General features: G+C 41.3%; 3 protein-coding genes across 3 annotated transcripts; 2 read left to right on the top strand and 1 right to left on the bottom strand.

The window, feature by feature from the left end:
• The first annotated feature begins 2546 nt into the window (after positions 1–2546).
• Positions 2547–11408, top strand: LOC124141867. The gene is made up of 5 exons (XM_046510037.2): positions 2547–2629; positions 5089–5200; positions 6292–6441; positions 9697–9825; positions 10259–11408. Exons 1-5 carry the CDS (start codon positions 2579–2581, stop codon positions 10390–10392), a joined length of 576 nt encoding a protein of 191 aa, XP_046365993.1. The 5' UTR covers positions 2547–2578; the 3' UTR covers positions 10393–11408.
• A 5256-nt stretch (positions 11409–16664) lies between these two features.
• LOC124141924 lies at positions 16665–26653 on the top strand. Its single transcript, XM_046510121.2, has 5 exons — positions 16665–16741; positions 22812–22923; positions 23807–23956; positions 24571–24699; positions 25500–26653. The coding sequence occupies exons 2-5, from the start codon at positions 22827–22829 to the stop codon at positions 25631–25633; spliced, it is 510 nt and encodes a 169-aa protein (XP_046366077.2). The 5' UTR covers positions 16665–16741; positions 22812–22826; the 3' UTR covers positions 25634–26653.
• Positions 17279–17719, bottom strand: LOC125376103 (A-kinase anchor protein 14-like). Its single transcript, XM_048387719.1, has one exon. It carries the CDS (start codon positions 17717–17719, stop codon positions 17279–17281), a length of 441 nt encoding a protein of 146 aa, XP_048243676.1.
• Positions 26654–26711: the final 58 nt, after the last annotated feature.

The raw sequence follows: 26711 nt of genomic DNA, 5'->3' as shown, positions 1-26711 counted from the left end.
CTATGTGTATTTGAACCACCAGTACATAGTACGTGAGGTGAGAGGAAAGTAATTGGCATGATATGTCACCTGTTGTGGACCCAGAACCGAAGATACGAAGATTTCAAAGAGCGTCATACGACTCTTGTTCAGAAGTTGTTTGATCAGGGTTACAGCATTCAAGGCCTCAGCAAAGCATCCACAAGTTAGACATATGGAGGACATTTCTTGACGCATCAGTGACAAAAATGATGTCCGATGCAATTCCCTATTTTGACTTGCCCGTATATTTTCAGTCAACACCTAATATCTCCACTGTTTGATATGGATTCTGAAACACATGCTCATGATGTAGCAGGAATCGTAAATGGACTATGCTTTAGTGCAGATTTCTTGTGATTGTAAGTTTGTTGTTGACACTGCAATAATACTGGCGGAGATGTCATTTGACAAAATGTATTGTTGAATTGCTGGTGAAGTACAGGAGGAGCCTTGAAATGTCTAGATGCTATTAAAAAGTTGCTGTCAGTAATTGTCCTTGTAAAGGCTATAAAGTGTTTCATATGTGTGTCATCCTCTGGTTCGTTGAAACATATTATGGCAGCACCAGCTGTGCCTTGTGTTTAACTATGATTGATTGGATCATTTAGCACTACAATGCAGACGGAAACATAAAATTCGAGGTTCTGAAAGGTCAAACTACAAAAGATGTATAGTGCACCCTCAACACAACCATGCAGCATGTGGATGCCGGCATCAAGGTGACTTGGTATTATCTGTTGATCTGGACACAATTGGCTACCGCATTGTCATCAGCTTCTTCCTAATCCCCATGAGGGAGGTTAGGCAGTGGATAGTAAGAGGGGAAGAGAAAGTCTCGAAATGATCCAAGATCAGTAAGACCTTCTGTCACCTCTGAGGAACATAGAGATAAAATACATGATTGATGATCGTCGACACAGCACCCGTTTGACCACCAATGCTGTAGGCATCCCCCCTGAGAGATTTGATAACATGCTCATGATATATTCCACCGTGGCACTGAAGAATGCTTGATTCTGATGGGTTTTAATATATAAAACCTTTTCACACCCAAACCGTGCTTATGAATGGCTACATGTACATATCGATACATAAAAAAGTGTCTGCCGACTGATCACCCATAAGAACGGTATACTGTATCGATATTTCCTCTATTATACCGTGGGCTCTAATACATGCCATGCCTGTAATGCACACCGGGTCAACGAAACTCGCGAAATTAATAGACGCTGGATTGTCTAGAGTGAGTTGGGTTTGACGCCGCTTTTAACAGTATTGCAGTTATATAGCGGCGTTTCAGCTTGATGTGGGAGGAAACCCCGAAATGATGCAGATCTTATACGTTTATCACTTCGGTGAAACCCTAGAGCACGGGTATGGTGCTTACAAAACTAGAAACATAATCGGGGTGAACCGGGATTCGACCCAACAATCATAGGTTTCTGGCGTGCCCATGGGACGCAACTCTGCACAGCGAATCGCGGCGCCTTAGACGACTGGGCCACCCGTGCCCCCTGGATTGCCTAGAAGAGATCTAGACGTTTGGATGTTTTTGGCGACGATTTTGACGACCTTGGTCCTAACCCCGCCTGTTTCGATGATGTGGTTACAAGCTTTAACGAAGGCACATCTTTTGCATACAAATGATCCTGATATCGTTTATGTAACTCTTAGAGACATGCTTGTTGGCGAAAAGGTCATTTCCCCTCTGAAACAAACGATAATGAAAGTAAAATATAACATGATAAAATAGCGTTTTAAAATACTTCATGACAACAAAAACTTCATGACAACATGTTGTTTGCAAACCTTTTTGGGATCGATATTCATTGTCATCTCCGTCAACCAGCAACGTTAGGATTTGGGAGGAGAGGATTTGAAAGTACATCAGAGAACAGAGGTCCCTTCGAAAGGCCAAGAAACCTCTTGTCAAAACAAATGTCCTGACAGAACTGCACAGAAACGTGATCACAACAGCGTATCAAACGTGACGAAATTCATTTCAGACCACGCACAATTAAGCAAAACACACACGAACCACTATCACAGGTATCTCTCTCCTTTCTCTCCCCTCTCCCTCTCTCTCTCCCCTCTCTCTCTTCTCTCTCTCTCTCTCTCTCTCATATATTGCACATATATTGTTACCCTAGTGTATCTGTATATATATGTATATATGTATTTGTATTATGTTGTTGAAATAATTTTACACCTCTGATGCCGCGGCCTGAGTGTAAATAAAAGTTCGTTCAGTGAACTCAAACGAACGCTGTGATCTAGTGATGAATATTAATGAAATTTAATGGAATTAAACATGTCAATCATCTGTAAAGCTCCCTTTTACAATCCAAGATATAAGTATCAATAAAGTTGTTAGCGTGGTGTCTGAATGGTCGCTGTCAGGTAAATAGTTTCACCATATGCCATCATGTTTAATAACACAGGCTCATTCTCAGCAACGATTGGCAATAAAAATCAAATAATGTATACAATATTATATCCAACAGATGGTGCATCGTTTGACAGTCTGAATTATTGGTCGATCCTAAAGTGTTATAAAATGAGAAGGCATCACCAAAGTATCAATTCTTCTCCAGGAACAAGGCGAAAGGTAAGTAGGAGGTTGAGAGCACTCAGAGACCTATTCTGCTGCAATGGATAGTATAGGTTTATACTTGGAGGTTATCATGTCCAAGTAGAAGGGCATTCTTATACCTACTCGCGAATATATGTAATGCAGTATTCGTACAACATCGGGGTGGGGGTTAAGGTGGGGGATGTAAGCAAAATATGACTGCCCACTAACGTATCGTGTATCTAATTAAGACAAGAAACCGGGCCTTAACTTCGGCGTACACGAGAGAAGGATTTAAAGGTAAACAACACCCAACCTCTCAGTCGTCTTGCCGACGTCATTGTAATCTTCCAGCGTAGTCATGCTCAGTATCCCTCCCTCCAGATAGATAGATAGATATATAGATTCATCCGATCATTGCATCAACATTCTTAGAGGTTATATTGAAATGTATTTAGGTAACTGAATCACAGGTATATTGGTAGAAAATGTGTGCACAGCTGCTTGCTATTTCTGGCTCAGTTTACGAGAAAATACTCACGGTAAACTTTATTTCTTCGTATAAAACAATGACAAGCAGAATAGAAACTACAATTAAAATTGAAAATCATGTTTGGTGATAATGTATCAAATTTCACAGTTTTATTGACCGATTAGAAAGCTGTTATCACCTGTTCATTTTCCTGATGTCCCTGATGATATACCATGTAGCTTTTAACTGCGCATAATATGATGTTGATGGACAGCTTCACCCGTTCATGTCGTGTATACATTAATCAACATCCACAAAATATGTCAGATTGGTTGCAGCTCTTTATTGTACATCCATTATGATGTACGGTTCCTCATCCTTCTATCCTCCAATAGATGTCAAGCATAGCGCCGAACATGAGTCAAACCAGTCGAGAACATGGTTCATAAGAAGCAAATTGTGAATCCGCGGAGAAAAAGCCTATTCATATTTCAATACTTTCAATGTTCGAGTGTTGTTTCCCTTCAATGTGCATTGGCGCTATCATTTCACCATGTTGCCTACATATGCGATGCAAAGTTTTCACTCATTCACTGTAACCATATTCAGGACACAGCTGATGGATGTTAAGGGGGGACACTTCAATATAGATGGAAACCCCGTTAATCTGGATGATGATGTTGTTCAGGATGACGAAATCGCCCAGGATACTACTGTTTTTGTGGTTATATATGTGGTTATATAAATGTAAACCGTCAACGCCAGAGAATAATCAATCCAGATTATCCGCCTTGTGATAATAGTGTCCTTAAGAGTGGGATCCAATCACACAGATATTCGAGACAGAATTGTCACTTGCGTTGAAGATTTGAATGGTCAAAATTGGTATTAGGTAATAGCAAAACGCGGTTATATTCAAACTACACTACTGATTTGTAACGATTGATAATGTATCCACATGTTAAAAAGCGAACAAATACATTTCCATAACCATAAGAAATATATTTTAAGGGCATCACCCATTGTACGATTCCCACTATATCACATGCTCTGAAACACGGGAACACATAGTACAAGTCAAATAGGGATTGGGTTCGGACATATATTCTTGTCACTGGTGTGTCAAATTTGAAAATGTCTTCTGCATGTCTACCATAAAACCTTTGGTGACGCCTGGTTGAATGCTGTAACCTTGATTAAACAACTTTTGAGCAAGAGTCGGATGACGCTTTTTGAAATCGAAATATGCGATTGTACCTCAAAAGTTCGGAAATGTGGACGTCAAAGGCTGAAGTTGCTGTGTAATTACATGACCAACAAGTTCGCAGCAGTGGGATGAATGTTTTAAGCCACAAAAAGTAGAATTTACATCATGAGCTGCCATGTTAACGTTTTGCAATTGAGTACAATTGAACCGTGGTGTGTGTGTGTGTGTGTGTGTGTGTGTGTGCGTGCGGTGCGTGCGTGCGTGTGTGTGTGAGAGAGAGAGAGAGAGAGAGAGAGAGAGAGAGTGTGTGTGTGTGTGTGTGTGTGTGTGAGAGAGAGAGAGAGAGAGTGTGTGTGTGTGTGTTCTCAGAGGATTATTCAAGACAAGGTGAATGATGTGGTCACTATCTACTTCCTTTCACAGAGAGGTTTTCGCCATAATGCCCTTACGTTCGGTTGACTTTTTAAACAATGTTATATTGTCAAATGGTTCTAATATGCAGGTATAATATTCAATAACATACTGTCGATTTCAAATGTATTTCCTATTTATTAGATCAACATAATGCACTCAATATATGTACATTATAACTACCAGTGATATGTAGCGTTTCAAAAGTGACGATCGCATAACGAAATAATGAATGTCAAGCGAAAAGTGAATACAATATACTGGATGTTATTAAGCGCTATTGTCAACGGTCGCAGCTGTGGACCACATAGGAGACAAAATGAGCATGATTATGTACCTTTGGTCGCACAGCGTCATGTTTCTATCCACAAGTTTATATTAACACTGAATGATATTCCGTTTCAGTTTGATTGTCTCACCATGAAGATGCGCGGAGTTATCGTGTTTGTTGGTCTTTGCTTGGTGTCCATGGTTACGTCCATGACAATTCCACTGATTCTCAACCTGGATCGTTATGGTATGAACAAATTCACATCACTGTCATTCTTTTTTTTCTTTTTTTGTGTATTTTGTTTAACGTCGCCTTCAGCGGAACAGCCAAACCTGTTATTGATATTATGTGATAGGAAATTTCACGCAGTCGGGTACGATAGCATACAATGACGTCAGCGAGCCTGCTAACACCGCTCCATTGTAACCTTAACGAAAGGCTTACAGGTAGGCTTAACGTCGCACTCAGCAATATTAAAGCTCTGAGACGACGTCCTGTGAATAATCGAGTGTGGAACGGGCAAGCCAGTGATGGATATTATGAACAACAATCCATGCAATCGGATACGATAGCATTCAATGAAGTCAGCGAGCCTGTTCACACCACTCAATGTCGCCTTTAACTGGGGTCCTTTTGTAACCCGGAAGGGGTTTATTGTTCGACTGGCTGCATGGTACTGTGTGTTGATCGTTAAGGTCAGTTCCATCACATTCTTGTACTAAGTGTAATAATGTTAATATATGAACAAGATGAGGGTAACATGTGTGCAGTTTGTCTACCGGGTACGCCAAGCTATTGGATCACAATTGTACCTTGTCTTTGTTTTAACATATCTAGAGGTAAAACGTCACGAATTTCGATTATTTACAGATCGCCGTTTGTTTGTTTGATGTTTAACGCAACACTCAGCAATATTCTAGCTATATGACGGCGGTCTGTAAATAATCGAGTCTGGACCAGACAATCTAGTGTCTGGCATCATAAGCATCGATCCAGGCAGTTGGGATACGATGACATGCATCAACCAAGTCAGCGAGCCTGACCACCCGATCCAGTTAGTCGCCTCTAAGTCTTATAATTACGACAAGCAGAGTCGCTTTTGTACGGCAAGCATGGGTTCCTGAAGACCCCGGATCTTCATGTGCCTGTTATAGCCGTATAGTTGCTGGCTGCGCGTAAAACAACTTTACACAAAAACATGTGCATTTCAGTTAAAGAAGGACATTATCGTTACCACAGTAACAGTTTCATTCGCTAATCATACGGTTGATGCATTCACTTAACTATACTGAACACGTTGATGTGTTTCATGCATATGTTATCAACGACTTCTTCAGCTGAGATCATGTACAAGGTCGTCGACGACGGCTGCATGGTGAATGGGGCGTTGAAGGGCTTTGACAGTGAGTTTACCCTGGACTTGACTGGAAGCTGTGTCAAGTATAGATGTACAAATGACGGAGTAAGCATCATCACTGACCAGTCAGGTATGTAAGCGTATGATTGTCATGAAATACTTTTAAAGGCTTCATTTTTGGAAATATGCGCATTACATTTAACATGCGATAAGATAAGCTCTGACACCATACTACGATAGGACTGCCACTCGTACCCTCCCCCCCCCCCCCCCTCAAAACATATACTGAACAACAAAGGTTCCTGTGAAATTGAATAAGATGTTATGCAAAGTTATGCTTTTTACCAAATCTGAAACAATTTTGGTTTGGAACAGGTAAAAGACTCCTATAAGTGTTCAAATGGTTTAATTACTGACTTCAGAAAATGCTTGATTTCATAAAAAAAAAACATGAACATGCCAAAATGTCAATTTACAAATCAATAGCGTGTGCGTCCACCTCTGGTTGCGATGCAAGCAACACATCTTCGTCTGGAATAGACCAGGCGTCGCACAAAGTCCTGTGGGATATCTGTCCATATCTGCTGGAGCATGTTTCGAAGTCCCTAGAGTGTCTGTGGAACACGTTGTTGATGTCGAAGGCGCCGATCCATCTCATCCCACATGTGCTCCATTGGTGGGAGATCAGCGGAGCGAGCCGGCCATGGGATGACATTCACGTTGTTTTGTTGAAGAGTATCCTGAACAAGTCGAGCAATATGAGGCCGGGCGTTGTCATGTTGAAATGTAATGCCTGGGCCGTGACGACGCAAAAACGGTAGAACAACAGGGCCGATGATTTCGTTGCGGTAGCGCTGTCCATTGAGATTTCCCTCTACCACTATCAAACGGGTCCTCTGTCTTGCTGTAGTCCCACCCCATACCATAACGCTGCCGCCCCCGAACCGATCTTCTGCCATGACACAATGATTGACGTAACGTTCACCTCAACGTCGGTACACTCGAATCCGTTCATCGCTGTGGCTGAGGTGAACACGAGACTCGTCAGTGAATAGAACTTGTCCCCAATGCATGGCCGTCCAGCGTAGACGCTGTCTGCACCACTGTAGACGTGCTTGACAGTAGTTTCCTGTCAAAATGGGACGTCTGGCGGGTGTTCTGGCGACAATCCCTGCATATCTGAGGCGGCGACGTACGGTTTGTGAAGATATTCGTCGAAGGCAAGGGATGCCTCTTGCAGTCACTGTTGCTGGCTGCAATGAATTTCGTAGGTGTTTTGTTCGAATCCAGTTGCCTTGTCGATTATTGGTTACGCGTGGCCTGTCACTCCTAGGGTGGTCTCTGACTGCATTCGTCTGTTGCCAACGTTGCCATAAACACCAAATGGTGTTTCTGTGGACGTTAAATTGTCTTGCAACATAACGTTGACTCCATCGTGCTTCAAGCATACCAATGGCTCGCAGACGCTCATTTTCGCTCATTAATGTTGAATAATTGCGTAATTTTGTTGTTTTTCTGAGTTGTTGTCAGCACGATGCTAAACAATGCATGTTGAATCCCGTTAGCGTACATGTTTGCTAACATAAAAGTCAACTTTTGCATGGAATGCATGCTTTTCTGTAGCAGTTGCGTTATTGTGACTTGATTCCATACAGTACTACAATATTAAAAACCCAACTTTACTTGAAAAATACATTAAAATATTGGTGTTACAGGAACTTTTGTTGTTGAGTATATATACATGCTTAGTATTTGCCTATAGCAACACCTGCATAACTGTTTATTCACGGTTGGTGTGGCAGGTTGAAACTGAACATTAAGATGACGAGAGCAGGTATTGTTGATTCAACTGTAAATTAGGTCGACTCTGTAAGTAGATACAACTTTCTCTTGGGCGAGAGACATTGTGTGTTTAAGAGTAAACTGATCTAATTATAAGAGGAAGAGATTGTATTAAATGTAAAGGTATTAGTCAATCTGCATAAAAAGAGAGTCAGTTGCAATGAATTGCGATTACTAATGTCACATACGTGTATTCATGAACAAATTAAATAATCGTTAACAAAATTTAAAAAACAACAACATAATATATACAATATCGACTCTTTAGCATATCACTTATTGAACATGTTTCTATATGTTCTAATAGCAGGGCATATAAGGATTACACAATATACAACGAACTTGTGAGAATATGGGAATTATCATGAGAAGGCTGTTTTTTCTTAACAGTTCCTGATTTCAAACCAAAACGTACAAAAACTACAATATTGAAAACCAAACTTTACAAAAATACATTAAAATATTGGTGTCACAGGAACTGTTGTTGTTGAGTATATATTATACAAAGGATTGAGCGGCAATGCATCATACATAACCTTTGGAGGGGGGGAGGGGGCGGAATCAACTTAAAAAACATATTTTTTATCTTTCAAAAGATGACAGCATAATAACATAATATCTTATAGTTGTAGTAGCGGGTATGAGGTAGTTGTTGGTTGGACACACACAACACATAGCTACTTGTAGGTTCGTATGACAGCCATGTTTATTATGAGTGCATGATAATAATCATAATAATAAGCCCTGAAAATATAACATAAACATCATAAGTCTTTTGTCTAAAAAGCACAATATAGCTTTTGTCAAACTTAGAGAGTGATTCAATTCAGTGATTAATTTTGCAACAAGACAACGCAAGGCCTCACACCGCCCGAATTGTTCAGGACTACCTGAACAACGTTAACGTCAACGTACTGTCCTGGCCACCTTGTTCTCCAGACATGAGCCCCATTGAACATCTCTGGGATCATCTTGATCGTCAGATGAGACAACATGTACCGCCTCCAGCGAACCGACAGGAACTTGAACAGACTCTATTGAACTTATTGAACAGGATTCCTGTTGACGTTATCTGACGACGTCAATGGGGAGGCGTGTGTTGGCGTGCATTAATGCCCAGGGTGGTCACACTCGCTATTGATGACGTGTTACCTGACTACTGTGTCATTAATGGACTCTTCATGCACTTTTTCAATGAATTCTGATTTGTGTATTTTTTTAATTTGGACCCCTTGACTCTTTCTTTGTGTATTGCGGAGAATGCAATATACTACAAATATTACAATGCATTTCATTCTAATTCATGGAAAATGATTTCTGTTTATAAATTTATCATCATAAATCTCCCATATGCCTTTGTTTTTGGTGTTTGGATCAAGTGAAGTCGGTGAAAACTTTCTTTTGCCGGGTAGTTTAGTTACCTATCTTTAAATAAAAATATATCACTACTTGAACACGAATACTTTGTAGAGGCAAATAAGAATACTTAAAAAATACATATGGTGCTTCTGGCATTGTGTAATCTGATGACGATCGGCTTCAGGATGTAAGGGGGACAGCGGCTGTGTGACGGGACTGACGGCTTACGGCTGCAATGCGTACACATGTCCAGAGGAGGGCACGACTATGAATGGGAAACCTAAGGTGTGGTTGATTGACACGGATGCTGAGGGTATGTTTTTTTATAATTACTATGTAGCTACAATTATATTGCTTGCCAAACCAGACACCTGTTTAAGACACAATCATCGCAATGTTTAACGGAATGATAGCAGTCGTGTGTTTCCGTATGGTAAATACCAAATAGTAGGAATACATAAACATTCTGAAACAAGCATAATTATACTCTTTTTTATTCTTATTATATGATATTTACGACAAACACTAGGCTGATAATCTCTGTTCATCATCCTGTACTAACACGTATATTAAGTCCCAATAAATACAATGGGCATGTTTAACAAATACATATACAACTCAAGACTCATCTGTAGGCGAATGTGTCCAGGATATTTAGCTCAACAGATTGGGAATTTAAAGGGATTAAAGGACCCGATGTGCATATTTTATCCATGCTACAAATATTCGTTATTTCTTGTTTTCAGAACAATGCGAAATATTTGGTGTCCCCCAGTGTTATGATCTGAATGTGTGGCACACAGTCAACGGGATGAGATGCAAATGTGACTCACGTTCCGAAATGAACTGCGAATTTGCCCCTATGCCTCCCACAAATTAGACAGAGCATGCGATTCTTCAGTCAAATACTTATTCTGCATATTACATCCAAACATTAACAGCAGCAAACCTGAAAACACTGACATCCCCTACGTTTATATAGGTCTACATTACTAAGAACCCTTCTGACTGTTACCAATATTTAATGAATTCAAATATATGTGTGTCTGGATCTATTTTAAAAAAAACAACATTTGCCGCGCATAAGTAGTATTATGTGTGAGTGAGTGAATGTTGTTTACACCTCTGTTAGAAGTAACCCAGCAATATTGTATATAAATGCCTGCATATGATCGAATCTTTCTCACACAAACTAATGGTTGACAGCCATAGTAACAGCCATAGTAACAGCCACTGGACACGACGACGCGCAATCCATCAGATCACACATTGTAAATGTATTGTATGTTGTGAGGGCCACGTCTGTACGAAATCCGATGACCAGCATTATGAACATAGTATTATATCAACGAAACTATGTAAATCTAGGACCCTATTCGTTACATGAACCCGGGGGCTTTTTCTAATAGAAACCTATGCTTGTCGTTAGGGGGCTAAATGGTAGGATGGTCTGGCCCTGTCATTAACTGTCATTGTATCCCGATTGCATCGATAGACGCTAATGATGCCAATCACTGGATTGTGTGATCAAGACTAGAATATTTAAAGACTGCCGCCACATCGATGCTGTGATGAAGCAATATATCATAATATACATTGAAAAAATAGAGAACGTGATCTCCATGAGTCCACCCTGTCTGTATTAGATCAATTGTGTACATATTATTACCACTGTTTGGCACAAACCATTTGTGACTCGTGTGACGCGCGTGTAATCCTCACACAGCTGACAGACGTCCTGGCGTACTGAAGAACTGTTAATCACTGTGTGAACTCCGATGTACTCACTCACATTTACAATATGTAACATATAAGACAGGAGGCGCACCATCCGTCATTTCAATCTTTTGTCTTCTCTTGTCATATCTATCGAATAAAACATTCCTGCTGCTGTCAGACTTGCGTTCTTGACATTGCTGTTTGTGGATTTATTCCACTCAACACTGATATTCTTTCATATATGCACATGCCAAAATAAACAACAACGACACAAATACGTTCCTGTTCTTTCCACATGTTCACGTCGCGGGACTATCAGTATCGGATCAGGCTCGCTGATTTGGTTCATGAATGTCATCGTGTACAAACTGCGTTGATCCATGCTCATAATTCAGTAGATTGTCTGGTCAAGACTTGATTATTTACCATGTAGCTGGAGTATTGCTCACTGCGATGTAAACACAATTACAAACAAACTAAGCATGCACTTGTAAATAAAGCATGACGTGCCTATGGTAAGATATTACAGACGAATGGTTTCTTTTGATACAGCCGTGCAGCCAAATAATCATAATGGTATGTGATAAAATTTTATCGTTGCTTCGAAACAATGTCCTGATAGCGACATCCCAATATTCCCTTTACAGTTCTAACTCTTCCGAGGCGGTTGGCAACATGCATACGCATACGCACATGCGCGTGTATACATGCAGTCATCAATGGGCGAGAATCGTGTCCTTCATGATCACACAGATGGACGTGGATAAAACCTCTCTAAAGCCGCTATTGTTGATTTTGATACCATATTTAGTGGCTTTAAGTCGCATTCTAGTTTATATTGTCATTCGTAGGGTACTTTTCAAAATTATATCATCTCTGAATGCCATGTACATGCAGTTTAGGTAGATTCATTTGCAGGAAGGTGAAGGACTTTTTTATTTGGTGCCACAACATTGTACCTGGTGACTTGTCGCCTTCTTGCGTTTTTTCTCCCTGTCCAATTGACTTAAACATTGAGAGGCGTATGTGTTTTCACACGTTAAGCCTTGTGCTTGGATCAGGTCGTAATCAAAAGGGCGAGTTCCCATTTTGCCGGACCCTGTTGTTGATATTGGTTGGTATTATTGTTTGTTTGTTTGTTATTTAACGCTGCACTCATCAATATTCCAGCTATATGACGGCGGTCTGTAAATAATCGAGTCTGGACCAGACAATCCAATGATTGACATCATGAGCATCGATCCATGCAATTAGGATACGATGACATGCATTAACCAAGTCAGCGAGCCTGACCACCCGATCCCGTTAGTCATCTCTTACAACAAGCATAGTCGCCTTCTATGGCAAGCATGGGTTGCTGAAGACCTATCCTACCCCGGATCTGGTGGTGGTTAGCGATTACGGGTCTTTACGGGTCTGCTTATCTAAGAGATACTTGTCACGACTGTGTTCGAAAATTGGTCCCGTCAATTATGTTTTACAGAGTTAAGGCCCTTGCCCCGTGCCTTTAACTTGGTGCATATTTGTCTGAAATGGGGGACAAGTTTTCCCAGAAACTACTGAAGTTACTTGAATGAGACTTTGCAAGCCTATCTAAGAGATACCTGTCAAGACTGAGTTCCAAAATTGGTCCTTTCAATTATTTGTTTACAGAGCTACGGGCCTTTATCAATTTTTTACTTTGTGCATAATGTCTGCCAAAAGATACTTATATATCAAGACTCAGTTTTTTTTCCAGAGAAGGGGTCTTTTGTGTGAAATAATTTCACATTTAATCAGCTTTTTTCGGTTCAGCTTGGAATAGTTTTCCGATGGTGTTTGAGGTTGCTGACCCAGAGACAGGAGTCTGTCTACAAAGCTCGAGGCACCGTCAGTATGGTGATTGTGGACAGAACCATATTTGGTGACAGGGTCATCTACGATGTTGATGGTTGCGGTAAGGCATGATGTTGAGTAAGTCATGCAGATACTGTTTGTGCACCTATTCTTAATACGATACTTGTATCGACCAAAGACTAAGTTACGACCACCACGTCTCTCGAAATAAACCCTACGTTGGCCTGAGCCAATGCCATTATGACACGAAAGCGAATCCTTTGACGTCAAGCTTTTATGTATACCATAGTTGAGTGAAAATCATAGAGATTGGGTGATTATCAGTGAATAACTTAATCCACTTGTCGGTACTCGATATATGGCTGAAATAATGCAGATGCGATGTTAAATTTTAACTGACTCATATCTCAGTTAATTCTATGGAGGACCCGTGAAGATCCGGGGGAGAACAGATGTTCAGCAACCCATGGTTGTTGTAAAAAGCCACGATGCTTGTCGTAAGAGTCGACTAACGGGTTTGGGTGGTCAGTTGGTTGGTTGGTTGATTGTTTAGCGAGCCTGACCACCCGATCCCGTTAGTCGCCTCTTACAAGCATAGTCCCCTTTTACTGCAAGCATGGGTTGCTGAAGACCTATTCTATCTCGAATCTTTACGGGTCCGGGTGGTCAGGCTCGCTGACCCAATTGCGTGGATCGATGCTCATGATATTAATCACTGGATTGTCTGGCCCAGACTCGATTATTTACAGACCGCCGTCATATAGCTGGAATATTGCTGAGTGTGGCGTCAAACAACAAACCAACCAACTAAAATCAGGCTCGCTGACGTTGTTGACGCATGTCATCCATACCAATTGCATGGATCGATGCTCATGATATATATCACTGGATTGTCTGGTCCAGTCTCGATTGATTACAGACCGCCGTCATATAGCTTGAAAGTTACCGAGTGCAGCGTAAAACAACAAACAATCCAACGAACCAACTGCGTGGATCGATGTTCATGATGCCCATCACTGGATCGTCTGGTCCAGACTCGAATATTATACCGTCATTTAGCTTGAATATTGCTGAGTGCGGCGTAAAACAACAAGCAAATAATACTCATCGATTTAGGAATGACACATTTAACACTGATGCAGTGGTTTTTATAACACACGCCATTGTTACAATATTCCAGGAAAACCACTTCCTTGGTTAATCAGTGTATTATATCTCCTTTATGTCTAGTTACATACCCTTAACCAATTCGCTATCCTAGCCTCGGTTCGTTTGAGATGCAACAGGTGTGACAGGTGATCTCCACACTCGAAATCGGTGAAGATGCGGTTGACAAGGTGGTCTTTTCGGGATGCGATGCGGGTGTCAATGTGTCTGTACCATGCAAGCGGAGAGGCACTAACGGGTGGCAGTTTAGTCGTTGGATGCTGTCATCTGCTTTGGACTGCTGGGGCGGTCGGGTAGCCTAGTGGTTAAAGCGTTCGTTCGTCACGCCGAAGACCCGGGTTCGATTCCCGACATGGGTACTATGTGTGAAGCCCATTTCTGGTGTCCCCCGCCATGATATTGCTGGAATATTGCTAAAAACGGCGCAAAACCATACTCACTCGCTTCGGACCGCTAAATTTTAACGTCTTCATATATTTTGAATGCTCTTCAATTGACTTGTGTGCCACTATACATCATAGCATTGTGTTACAAGCAATCTTTGTATATTTTATGTGCGCATCTTTCACTTGTACTTTGTTTTGGTAGTTCCCGGTGTTAGTACTATGTAGTGTCTTGGCTGTGGTTAAACCACGAAACTGTTTCCGGTGTATTTGAGCGTGCTTGAGTTGGTTGTTTTGTTGTTAAACGCCGCACTCAGCAAAATTCCAGCTGTGTGACGACGGTCTGTAAATAATCGAGTGTGGACCAGACAATCCAGTGACTGGTATCATGAGCATCGATCCACGCAATTGGGATCGTTTGTCACCCCTTACAAAATGATGATGTGACCATTGAAGTTCGTGTCTGCCTTGTAATCAGTTCCCAAAGGTCTTGGCGGAGACGTTGAAATGTCTGATAATGGGGCCGTTGCAGGAGAGCTCTTCCTTAACGTATGTATTGCTGTTCTGGTAATGATACATGTCGGGATTAGGTCGGCAATAGTTCAACTATGTTCAGCTTGGCATGCTCAACTGTTGAGGGGCGGTCGGGTTAAAGCGTTGGCTCGTCACGCCGAAGACCCGGGTTCTATTCCCGACATGGGTACAATGTGTGAAGCCCGTTTCTGGTGTCCCCCGCCGTGATATTGCTGGAATATTGCTAAAAGCGGCGTAAAACTATACTCACTCACCCAACTGTTGAGTTCAGTAATTGAATTTGTGATTTTCTCTAAGACAGGAATTGGTTTCGGTGTAAGGGTTCGTGTTGCCTTTCGAACTCATGTGTGGCAAGTATAACATTTACCTCGCACCACGAGATCAGGCGTCAATGGGACCAAATTACTGTTTTCGAACACATTCCTACATGTGGAAATATGACAAGGGAGATGTGCATATTTGTCGCTGTTTGAGTGTTAACAACGTCCATTACGACAGTGATAGGACAAATTACCAGACATCTGACTGAAAGCGTATATTATTGTTCAATTCAGCAAAAAAAGAAGCGACTTATTTTTTGTCTTGGGTTGCGCCCCTTAGTGAATGGAGGACGTGGGTCTGATAGTTGCAAACACCGGAACCAGGGACAGTGTTTCGTTTCCGAAACACACCACTTCGACCCACACTTCACCCAGACCAGTGGTACAATTGCTCCAGTTCTATCAATCGAGTCATCACGACATACCATGTCCATGGAAACCATTAACCATTAATAATGGAGATATAGTGTGTTTCAGTTGTTTGGTTTAAATGTTATCCTCAGACCTCAAACAATGGCATGTTCATGTCCACATATTCCGCTCGATTTAAACATCGGTCGGATATAATTTATTAAGTACATATTTATGATGATGAAAGAAATAACATAGTTATGATAATTTTATGTCAAGTCCTAATGGCAGTTCATGATAACAGATTCCTTAATTACAACAGAATTGACAAAAAGCTGCATGTGATAATTTCAGATTTCTCTCTCTCTCTCTCTCTCTCTCTCTCTCTCTCTCTCTCTCTCTCTCTCTCTCTCTCTCACAGATGTAGTTCCGACGTGTGGTTGTAAACAAAGAAATGTGAGGTCACTGAAATACCCACACCATGTACCTTTATGTGCATTTCGCTCTCCTTAAGCTTTGTCTTCCACGTGTACTTTGTGAACTCAAACAAAGCCGATAACGCTGTGATCTATTGACGAATATTACACTTAATGTCTGTAAACATGCCAATCTTCTGCATAGCTCTCTTTCACAATCCTAGCTATAGGTATCAATAAGTTGTTAGCGTGATGTCTGAATGGTCGCTGTCAGGAACGTTAAACAGCCTCACCACATGCCATCATAAATCGCCATGTTTCATAATACAGGCTCATTCTAAGTAACGATTGGCAATAAAAGTCAAATAACGTAATACAATATCATATCCAACAGATGGTGCACCGTTTGACAGTCTGAATTATTGGGCGATCCTAAGGTGTTATTAATTGAATTGAGAAGGCATCACTAAATTATCTATTCTTCTCCAGGAACAAGGCGATAGGTAAGTTGAACGCCGACAGCAGTCCGGTTTATACTTGGAGGTTTTCATCATATACCTACTCGCGAGTATGTGTAATACAGTAGTCGTACAACATCGGGACGGAGGTTGATGTGGGGGATGTAAGCAAAATATGACTGCACACCCATGCATTGTGTACCTAATTAAGACTTGAAACCGGGCTTAAGTTCGGCGTACACGAGAGAAGGCTTTAACGTACATGTACGCTATCACTTCACGATATGGTTCCATTTACCATTTGCCTATCATCCATATTCAGGACGCAGCTGATAAATGTTAAGGGGGAACACTTCACCATGGAGGGAAACCCCGTTAATCTGGATGACGATGTTAATCAGGATGACTAAATCGTCCGGGATAATACTGTTTTTGTTTGGTGAAAAACGTGGTAACATTTACGTCAACGCCAGAGAATGTCCTGAGAGCAGAATACTTTCATGTTGGATGTTATGTGAGCGGTGGGTGCTATGTGAGCGGTGGGTGCTATGTGAGCGGTGGGTGCTATGTGAGCGGTGGGTGCTATGTGAGCGGTGAGCGGTGGGTGCTATGTGAGCGGTGGGTGCTATGTGAGCGGTGGGCGGTGGGTGCTATGTGAGCGGTGGGTGCTATGTGAGCGGTGGGTGCTATGTGAGCGGTGGGTGCTATGTGAGCGGTGGATGCTATGTGAGCGGTGGGTGCTATGTGAGCGGTGGGTGCTATGTGAGCGGTGGGTGCTATGTGAGCGGTGGGTGCTATGTGAGCGGTGGATGCTATGTGAGCGGTGGGTGCTATGTGAGCGGTGGTTGCTATGTGAGCGGTGGGTGCTATGTAAGCGGTGGATGCTATGTAAGCGGTGGGTGCTATGTGAGCGGTGGGTGCTATGTGAGCGGTGGGTGCTATGTGAGCGGTGGGTTCTATGTTAGCGGTGGGTGCTATGTTAGCGGTGGGTGCGATGTGAGTGCTACTGTTATACCAGGACATGCTGACACATTACGCGAGAATGTCAGTGATCCAATCATAACATTTTCCTCACCATTTTGTACTTTATGTCCAATGGAATATGTTTCTACGAGACCGAATTGCCTCTTGCGTTGAAGTTTTGAATTAAACAAATTGAATATAGTTGGAACGCTTATACTTATATACTGTGACATTGAATAAGATTTAATGCAAAGTTATGTTTTTTACCAAATCTGAAACAGATAAAAGACTCCTGTAAGTGTTCAAATGCTTTAATTTGCTTCAGAATATGCATGATTTCATACAAAAACATGAACATGCCAAAATGTCAATTTACAAATCAATAGCGTGTACATGTGTGTCCACCTCTGATTGCGACGCAAGCAACACATCTTCGTCTCATGGAATGGACCAGGCGTCGCACAAAGTCCTGTGGGATATCTGTCTATATCTGCTGGAGCATGTTTCGAAGTTCCTGGAGTGTCTGTGGAACACGTGGTTGACGTCGAAGGCGCCGATCCATCTCATCCCACATGTGCTCGATTGGTGAGAGATCAGGGGAGCGAGCCAGCCAGGGGATGTCATTCACGTTGTTTTGTTGAAGAGAATCCTGAACAAGTCGAGTAATATGATGCCGGGCGTTGTCATGTTGAAAGGTAATGCCTGGGCCATGACGACGCAAAAACGGTAGAACAACAGGGCCGATGATCTCGTCGCAGTAGCGCTGTCCATTGAGATTTCTCTCTACCACTATCAAACGGGTCCTCTGTCTTGCTGCCGCTGCCGAACCGATCCTCTTCCATGGCACAATGATTGACGTAACGTTCACCTCGACGTCGGTACACTCGAATCCGTCCATCGCTATGGCTGAGGAGAAAACGAGACTCGTCAGTGAATAGAACGTGTCCCCAATGCATGGCCGTCCAGCGTAGACGCTGTCTGCACCACTGTAGACGTGCTTGACGGTGGTTTCCTGTCAAAATGGGACGTCTGGCGGGTGTTCTGGCGACAACCCCTGCACATCTGAGACGACGACGTACGGTTTGTGAAGATATTCGTCGAAGGCCAGGGATGCATCTTGCAGTATCTGTAACAGTTGCTGGCTGGATTCGATTTCGTAAATTGTGTTGTTCGAATCCAGTTGTCTTGTCGATTATTGGTTACGCGTGGCCTGCCACTCCGAGGATGGTCTCTGACTGCATTCGTCGGTTGCCAACGTTGCCATAAACACCAAATGGTGTTTCTGTGGACGTTAAATTGTCTTGCAAAATCACGTTGACTCGATCCTTGCATTTCGTAATGTTGAAAAACTTCGTAATTTTGTTGTTTTTCTGAGTGGTTGTTGTCAGCACGATGCTAAACAATGTATATTGAATCCCGTTAACGCACATTCTTGAGTAGTGAAATGCATGGGGCTTGCATAAAAGTCAACTTTTGCATGGGATGCATGCTTTTCTGTAGCTGTTGCGTTTTTGTGACTTGATTCCATACATGTACTACAATATTGTAAACCAAACTTTACTTGTTTTAAAAAATAGACTAAAATATTGGTGTCCCAAGAACTTTTGTTGTTGAGTATAATAATAACGAACAACTTTGCCATGGGTAGATATGTCAAACAAAATAGACATACATGAATTCTCCAATTTAGTACAAGGTGATAGCAAATCGCGAGTATATTCAAGTTACATTGTTGATTTGTAACGAGTAAAATTCTATCCACGTGTTAAAAAACCCATAAAAATAACTCCCATAATCATAAGAAAGGCCTTTTAAAGGCATAGTCCATTGTACGATTCCGACTTTTTCCCATGTGTTTCTGAATCAGTATCAAATAGTGATGACACGAGGTGTTCACGAAAAGGTAAACGCTTCCAGTCCCATTGGGTGCAACCCGTTGTAAACACATACAAAGGCAAGTCAATTGTTCACCTGAAACACGGGAATGCATAGTACAAGTCAAAATAGGGATTTGGATTGGACATAATTCTTGTCACTGATACGTCAAATCTTTCATAAAACGTTTTGAAAGCTTTACTGAATGTTGTAACCTTGATCAAACAACTTTTGAGCAAGAGTCGTATGATCATGACGCCCTTTGAAATCGACATTTTCGATTGTACCTGAAAAGTTGTGAAATTTAGACACCAGAGCCTGGAGCTGCTGGAATAATGCTCAATATCAAGTAAGGGATGACTATGCAGTTATATGACACACAGGTTCGCAGCAGTAGGATGTATGTTTTTAGCCACAAGTAGTAGAATTTACATCATGAGCTGCCATGTCCACGTTTTGCAATTGCCTAACATAAGATAGCTACGCGATAAATCACAAAGTACAATGTAGAATGAAGCGTGGTTTATTTCACGTTAAAATATTGTTCTGTCATGACGTCATATCTGGAGATTCGAACATGAGCTCGCAACTTGATGACGTTGTAAATTTGACGACGTTATTTTTGAGAGGGAAGTGCCTAGTGAGCTGATCACAGTAGATGTAGCAGGGCAACGAAGATAAACACAATGGCGGAAAGATCACATCCAGAAGTGGGAGAGATATGACAATCGATATTGGGAGAAAAGGTACAGGTAATCGACGTACAAATTGTGAGAATATGCGGGAAAGACCAAATGTAACCCCCCTGTTCATAAAATGGACTTGTCCGACATTGCCGAGGTCTGATTCTTTTCAGGGAGTCATCATTATTAAAAATACGGGTTAATATGTTTAAAGGTTGCACCTGTTATTGACATCCTTTAAGAGGCTGTACATAATACTGCTATTTCATGTAAGAAATAAATGACTCGCGGTCGTTGTTTATCGTACAATAAAACACTGGAGGGAGAATAAACCACTCGGGGCTACGCCCCTCATGGTATATTCCCCCTGTGTATAAGTATATATACTCACCGCCAAAAAAACCCCGCGAATACCATACATGTTGGTTAATATAAGAAGATTTACTCATATTCACGATATATAAGATTGGTTCGACGCACAAAGAAATATACTGACGTGTTGTGTGAACCGATGCTCATGAATGCATCACATGTGACGTCATAGATCCATGACACGAGATGCACCATTTGTCTCGTCAGGATTTGCGTGTAAAGTTTGGAAACCACGTGCAGCATATCGTAACAAGAATATAGACAATCTGTGGTAACACTTGACTGATTGTCAGTTTTGTCATTAATTGGTACACATTGGAAACATCTCTTCTCAACGTACATACTTCTCACTTTAGTGTCAAGCCCGTACACAAACTGTTGACGTTTTTTTTCACATTAGTTCCACATTGGCAAAGAAAAATAAGGACAGAAGGTCATTTATGGAGTTAATAACACTTCTTGTCGTTTTCTATTCTCTCGAAAATTTTTCTCATCTCCTTCTTCCCCGTCATTCGATGCGATAACATGATATTTCACGAGACACATGAAATAACCCCTCTCACTATATATATATATATATATATATATATATATATATATATATATATATGTCATATATATAAGTCATATATATATATATGTGTGTGCTGAAGTCATATATATATATATATATATAGATATATATATATAGATATATATATATATATATATGTGTGTGTGTGCTGAACCGCAAAAGAAACGTCACCCCAAGTAACATTCCATGAAAGGTTGTCATTTAAATATATGGGTAATTTTTGTCAAAGTTTCTAAAATTTAACATTAACTTGTCCGGAAAAACAAACATCGCCCAAACGCATCACGGCAACGGCCATGGCAACCGGATGCACGTGAGTTCCGTGCAAATTGAAATGCACATGCGTTCCCCCATTTCTTGCCCTATGAAAATCCACCCAGATCGGATAAGATTCATTTGTTATTGAATTGCAACCACATGCCAAGACAAGAAATCAGCGACACCAAGCCCTTGGACGATTGCAAGCTGGACAAATCGCCCGGCAAGTAGCCACGTAAGGACCATATACAAGCTCCTGCAACGGTACCAGACCACCAACACTACAGAGGACACAGAGGTTGTGCCCTGTGGTCTTCCAGAACATCGGTCCAGGGAGAGGCAATGGTGTCACAGCAGCTCGGTACATTGATCAAGTCTTGAGACCACACGCAATACCTCATTTGGCACGTCGTCGGAACCACGAGTTTCAGCATTTTAAAGCCCATGCCCACAATGTGAGAGCAACAAGAGACGTCCTCCAGCAGAATGACATCAGAACCATGCAGTGGCCTGCCCTCAGTCCCGATTTAAATCCCATTGAGCACCTGTGGGACGAGATTCAAAGACAGCTGAATGACGTCCGACCAAGGCCAACAACTGCAGCTGAACTGCGTCAGGCGTTCACATTTTCCTAAGATCGGCACTGGATCTTCCTCTGGCTATAAATTTACGCAGAGGTGGAGAATATTAAATCTCCTATTTGATGGTGTAAATTTAACTGCAAATATTAAACCGGTTTTAAAAAAATGCACTTCTAAGTGTTGTCCGAGAATTTATTCTGAGTTGAAAAACAGTAAATTTCTCCGCTTTTTATCGTACATCGATAAAAGTACTGTGCGACGATTTTTTTATTTAGGAGCTTTACGGAAACTGTGAACGAACAAAATACTGCCAAATATCTGAACGACATAACTACATATCAAATGGAGTTATATGCGTATGTATAACGACATACATTCAATGCCAAAAATAGCATGCCATAAATGACGAAAACTGATTTTTCTCTATGACGTCAACAGGCGACAGAGAGGTTACAAACGTACAAAGAAAAGGGGGCATAACTCTGCTATGCTTAGCACTAGTTTATTGTAACTCAGGTCACTTGATGAGAATTAGCTGTGGGTAAGGACAATATATTTTCGTGGTGTTTTGCTTGGACTTATACAGTAATATGTAGCTTACTTTTCAAAAGTGGCGATGGCACAACGAAATAATGAACATCACGCGAAAAGTGAAAACAATATGCTGGATGTTACTAAGCGCCATTGTCAGCGATTGCAGTTGTAGACCACTTGCGAGACAAAATGAACATGATAATTTACCTTTCACAGTACAGCGTCTTGTTTCTATCGTCAAGTTTATATTAACACTGAATGATATTCCGTTTCAGTTTGATTGTCTCACCATGAAGATGCGCGGCGTTATCGTGTTTGTTGGTCTTTCCTTGGTGTCCATGGCGACGTCCGACACCATGCCACTGATTCTCAACCTAGATCTTTATGGTATGAACAAATTCTCATCACTGTCATTCTTTGTTCTTGTTTTTGTGTATTTTGTTTAACGCCGCACTTAGCAATATTAAAGCTATAAGACGACGGCCTATAAATAGTCGAGTATGAAACAGCCAATCCTGTTATTGATATCATGAACAACGATCCACGCAGTCGGGTACGATAGCATAGTTACAATGAACTCTGCGAGCCTGCTCACACCACTCAGTTGTCGCCATTAACTGGGGTCCGTTTGTAACCCGGAAGGGGTTTATTGTTCGACTGGCTGCATGATACTGTGTGTTGATCGTTAATGCCAGTTCCATCACATTCTTGTACTCAAAGTGTAATAATGTTAATATATGAACAGGATGAGGGTAAACACGCATGCGGTTAGTCTACCGAATAGGCCAAAAGGCAGGGCGGGACAACTTAGGAATGGCCAGGAGTCCGAACTTGACCACACAGAAGGAAGCGAGCTACAAAAACATGTTTTATATCACTGGAAAGCTCTCGAGGAGACGAATCCAAATAATGTGTGTCCCAGTGTGTTCACATGTTCATAAGCTCAAAAATTGGCTCAGAAAATGCATGTGTACTTTGTCTTTGTTATAACAAATCTAAAACGGTGAGATGGAACTGTCGAATGAGTTTGTAACAGAGGATAAACGTCCTGAATTTCGATTGTTCACAGATCGCCGTGTTATAGCCGTAGCATTGCTGATTGCGGCGTAAAACAACTATACAAACAACATGTGCATTTCAGTTAATAAAGGGCATTATCGTTACTACAGTAACGGTTTCATTCGCTAAACATACGGTTTGTCCACGTACTTCTACCAATACTGAACACGATGATGTGCTTAATGCATATGTTATCAACGCCATTCTTCAGCTCAGATCATGTACAACGTCGTCGACGACGGCTGCATGGTGAATGGGGCGTTGAAGGGCTTTGACAGTGAGTTTACCTTGGACTTGACTGGAAGCTGTGTGAAGTACCGATGTACAAATGACGGAGTAAGCATCATCACTGACCAGTCAGGTATGTAAGCGTATGTTTGTCAAGTTCTTGTGGAAATCTACGCATTACCATTTCAGATGAGATTTTATAAGCTCCGATAATACTTTTACGCTCTGATGCTGATAATTCACTTGTTCAACAACAACAATATTAATCATACATGTCTGGCCACTTTACTTTAAGACCATAAAACAATCTTGTTTTATGATACGGAAACGACTTTCATATAAGTCTTCAGCAACCCATGGCCATGCATGCCGTAAAAGGCAACTATGCGTGTGGTAAGATGTGACTAACGGTAACGGTGGTCTGGCTGGTTGACTGGGTTAATGAATGTCATCGATTCCCAATTGCGTATATCGCTGCACATGGTGTTGTCACTGTCTGGTCAAGACTCGTTTATTTTCTGACCGCAGTCATATTGCTGGAATGTTTCGTTAAACGGCGTTCAAACAAACAAATCTTAATAATGATTGGTTGGACTCATTTTTACAAATTGTCATCACAATAATAACATAAGAACATATAGTTACGTATCTCAAAATAATTACCTATCACTACTTGAACAAGAATACTTTGTAGAAGCAAATGAGGGTATTTAATAAAAACATAATGCATCTGACGATCGGCTTCAGGATGTAAGGGGGACAGCGGCTGTGTGACTGGACTGACGGCTTACGGCTGCAATGCGTACACATGTCCAGAGGAGGGCACGACTATGAATGGGAAACCTAAGGTGTGGTTGATTGACACGGATGCTGAGGGTATGTTTTTAGAATAACTAAGTACTACTTGCCGATCCAAACACCCGGTAATCCTAAAAAACTACCCGTGAAATTCCGGGGTAGAATGGGTCTTCAGCAACCCATGCCTGCCTTAAAAGGCGACTATGCTTATCGAAAGAGGCGACTAACGGGATCGGGTGGTCAGTCTCGCTGACTTGGTTGAAACATGTTATCGATCCCAATTGCGTGGATCGATGCTCATGTTGTCAATCACTGGATTGTCTGGTCCAGACTCGATTATTTACAGTCCGTCGTCATATAGCTGGATTATTGCTGGAACAAACAAACATCTTTGCGATGCCTCCTTCTTGCACGAAAACCAAGTTGGGAGATAGGATAATAAATCAAGCGGTTCACGCATGCTTGTTCTTTTGGAGATGATGATGTCTTGAAAGTCGATTATTCTGAAAATGATAATGCGTTTGAAGAGTTTATTACCCTCGCGTGTTTCCGTATGGTAAATATCAAATATGAATACATAAACGTTCTGAAACAAGAACAAATGTACACTTTTTAATTCTTAATCTACGATATTTACAACACACAGTCGGCTGGTAATCGCTATGTTTATCTTCCCGTAATAAAGCCTATATGAAGTCCCAAGAAATAAATTGGAGATATTTTAGAAATACATAAACAACTCAAGATTCATCTGTAGTCGAATGTGTCCAGGATATTTGTCATAACAGTTTGGGATTTAAGAAATTAAAGGAGGTAAAATGACCCGATGTGCATATTTTATTCCTGCTTCAAATATTAATTATTTCTTTTTTTTTCAGAACAATGCGAAATATTTGGTGTCCCCCAGTGTTTTGATCTGTATGAGTGGCACACAGTCAACGGGATGAGATGCAAATGTCACTCACGCTCCGAAATGAACTGCGAATTTGGCGCAGGGCCCCCAGACAGTTAGACAGAGCATATGATTCTTCAATCTAATCATTATTCCGCATTACATCCAAACTTTAACAGCAGCAAACCTGAAACTCTCAAACCCCTTAAGTTTATATAGGTCTACATTACCAAGACGCCTTCTGACTGTCATCATTATAAAATGAATATAGCGTGTTGTTACAACATCAAAGTATTCTCATGAATTCAAATATTCAAGAAATGTATGGGTAGATATGTTTAAAAGACGCATTTAACAACACAGCCCTAGTACTATGAGTGAGTGAATGCTGTTTTACACCTCTGTCTGCTGTATCCCAGCTGTTTGTATTCCTGGAAATGATCGAGTCTTGATCAGGAAAGCCAATGAATAGTAACTACTGGACACGACGACACACAATCCATCAGACCACACCGTATCTGGCACTCAATACTCGGGTTTTAGGACACAAATGATATTCTGAAGGTCAATTCTGCCCGTAATCCCCACCAAGCCCAGCATTATGAGAACAGTATTATATCAGCATATGCATATACTAGTATATGTTATATACTATAACCCTATATGTTACATGAACTCGCGGGGATTTCACATAGAATAGGTCCCGATCAACCTATGCTTGTTGTAAGAGGGGGCTAGATGGAAGGGCGGTCTGGCCCTGTTACTTACTGTCCTCGTATCCTTATTGCATAGATAGACGCTCAGGATGTCAATCACTGCATTGTCTGATCGAAACTAGAATATTTACAGACTACCGCCATATCGATGCCGTATTAGAGCAAAAAATCATAATATACATTGTAAAAGTAGAGAACGTGATCTCAAGGAGTCAACCCTCTCAATATTAGAGCAGTTGTGTAAACTGATAGAGGATTATTACCACTGTTTTGCACAATCCATTTATAACGCTTTAGTGTGACGATGAGGTGATCCTAACGAACTGTCGGACGCTGTGTTAAACTCTGATTAACTCACTTACATTTTCAGTGTTTAAGATGAAAGGAAGCATGTCTTCCCTTGTCATATCGAATGAATAAAACATATTTACTGCTGTCTATCCTGCGTTTTTAAAGTTGGATTTCGTGGTCTCATTCCACTC

Source organism: Haliotis rufescens, unplaced genomic scaffold, assembly GCF_023055435.1.
Source record: "Haliotis rufescens isolate VD_foot unplaced genomic scaffold, xgHalRufe1.0.p SCAF_7, whole genome shotgun sequence".
In the NCBI taxonomy this organism is placed as follows: domain Eukaryota; kingdom Metazoa; phylum Mollusca; class Gastropoda; order Lepetellida; family Haliotidae; genus Haliotis; species Haliotis rufescens.
Note: the sequence above shows the minus strand (reverse complement) of the source record. Positions and strands in the feature narration are given on the sequence as shown.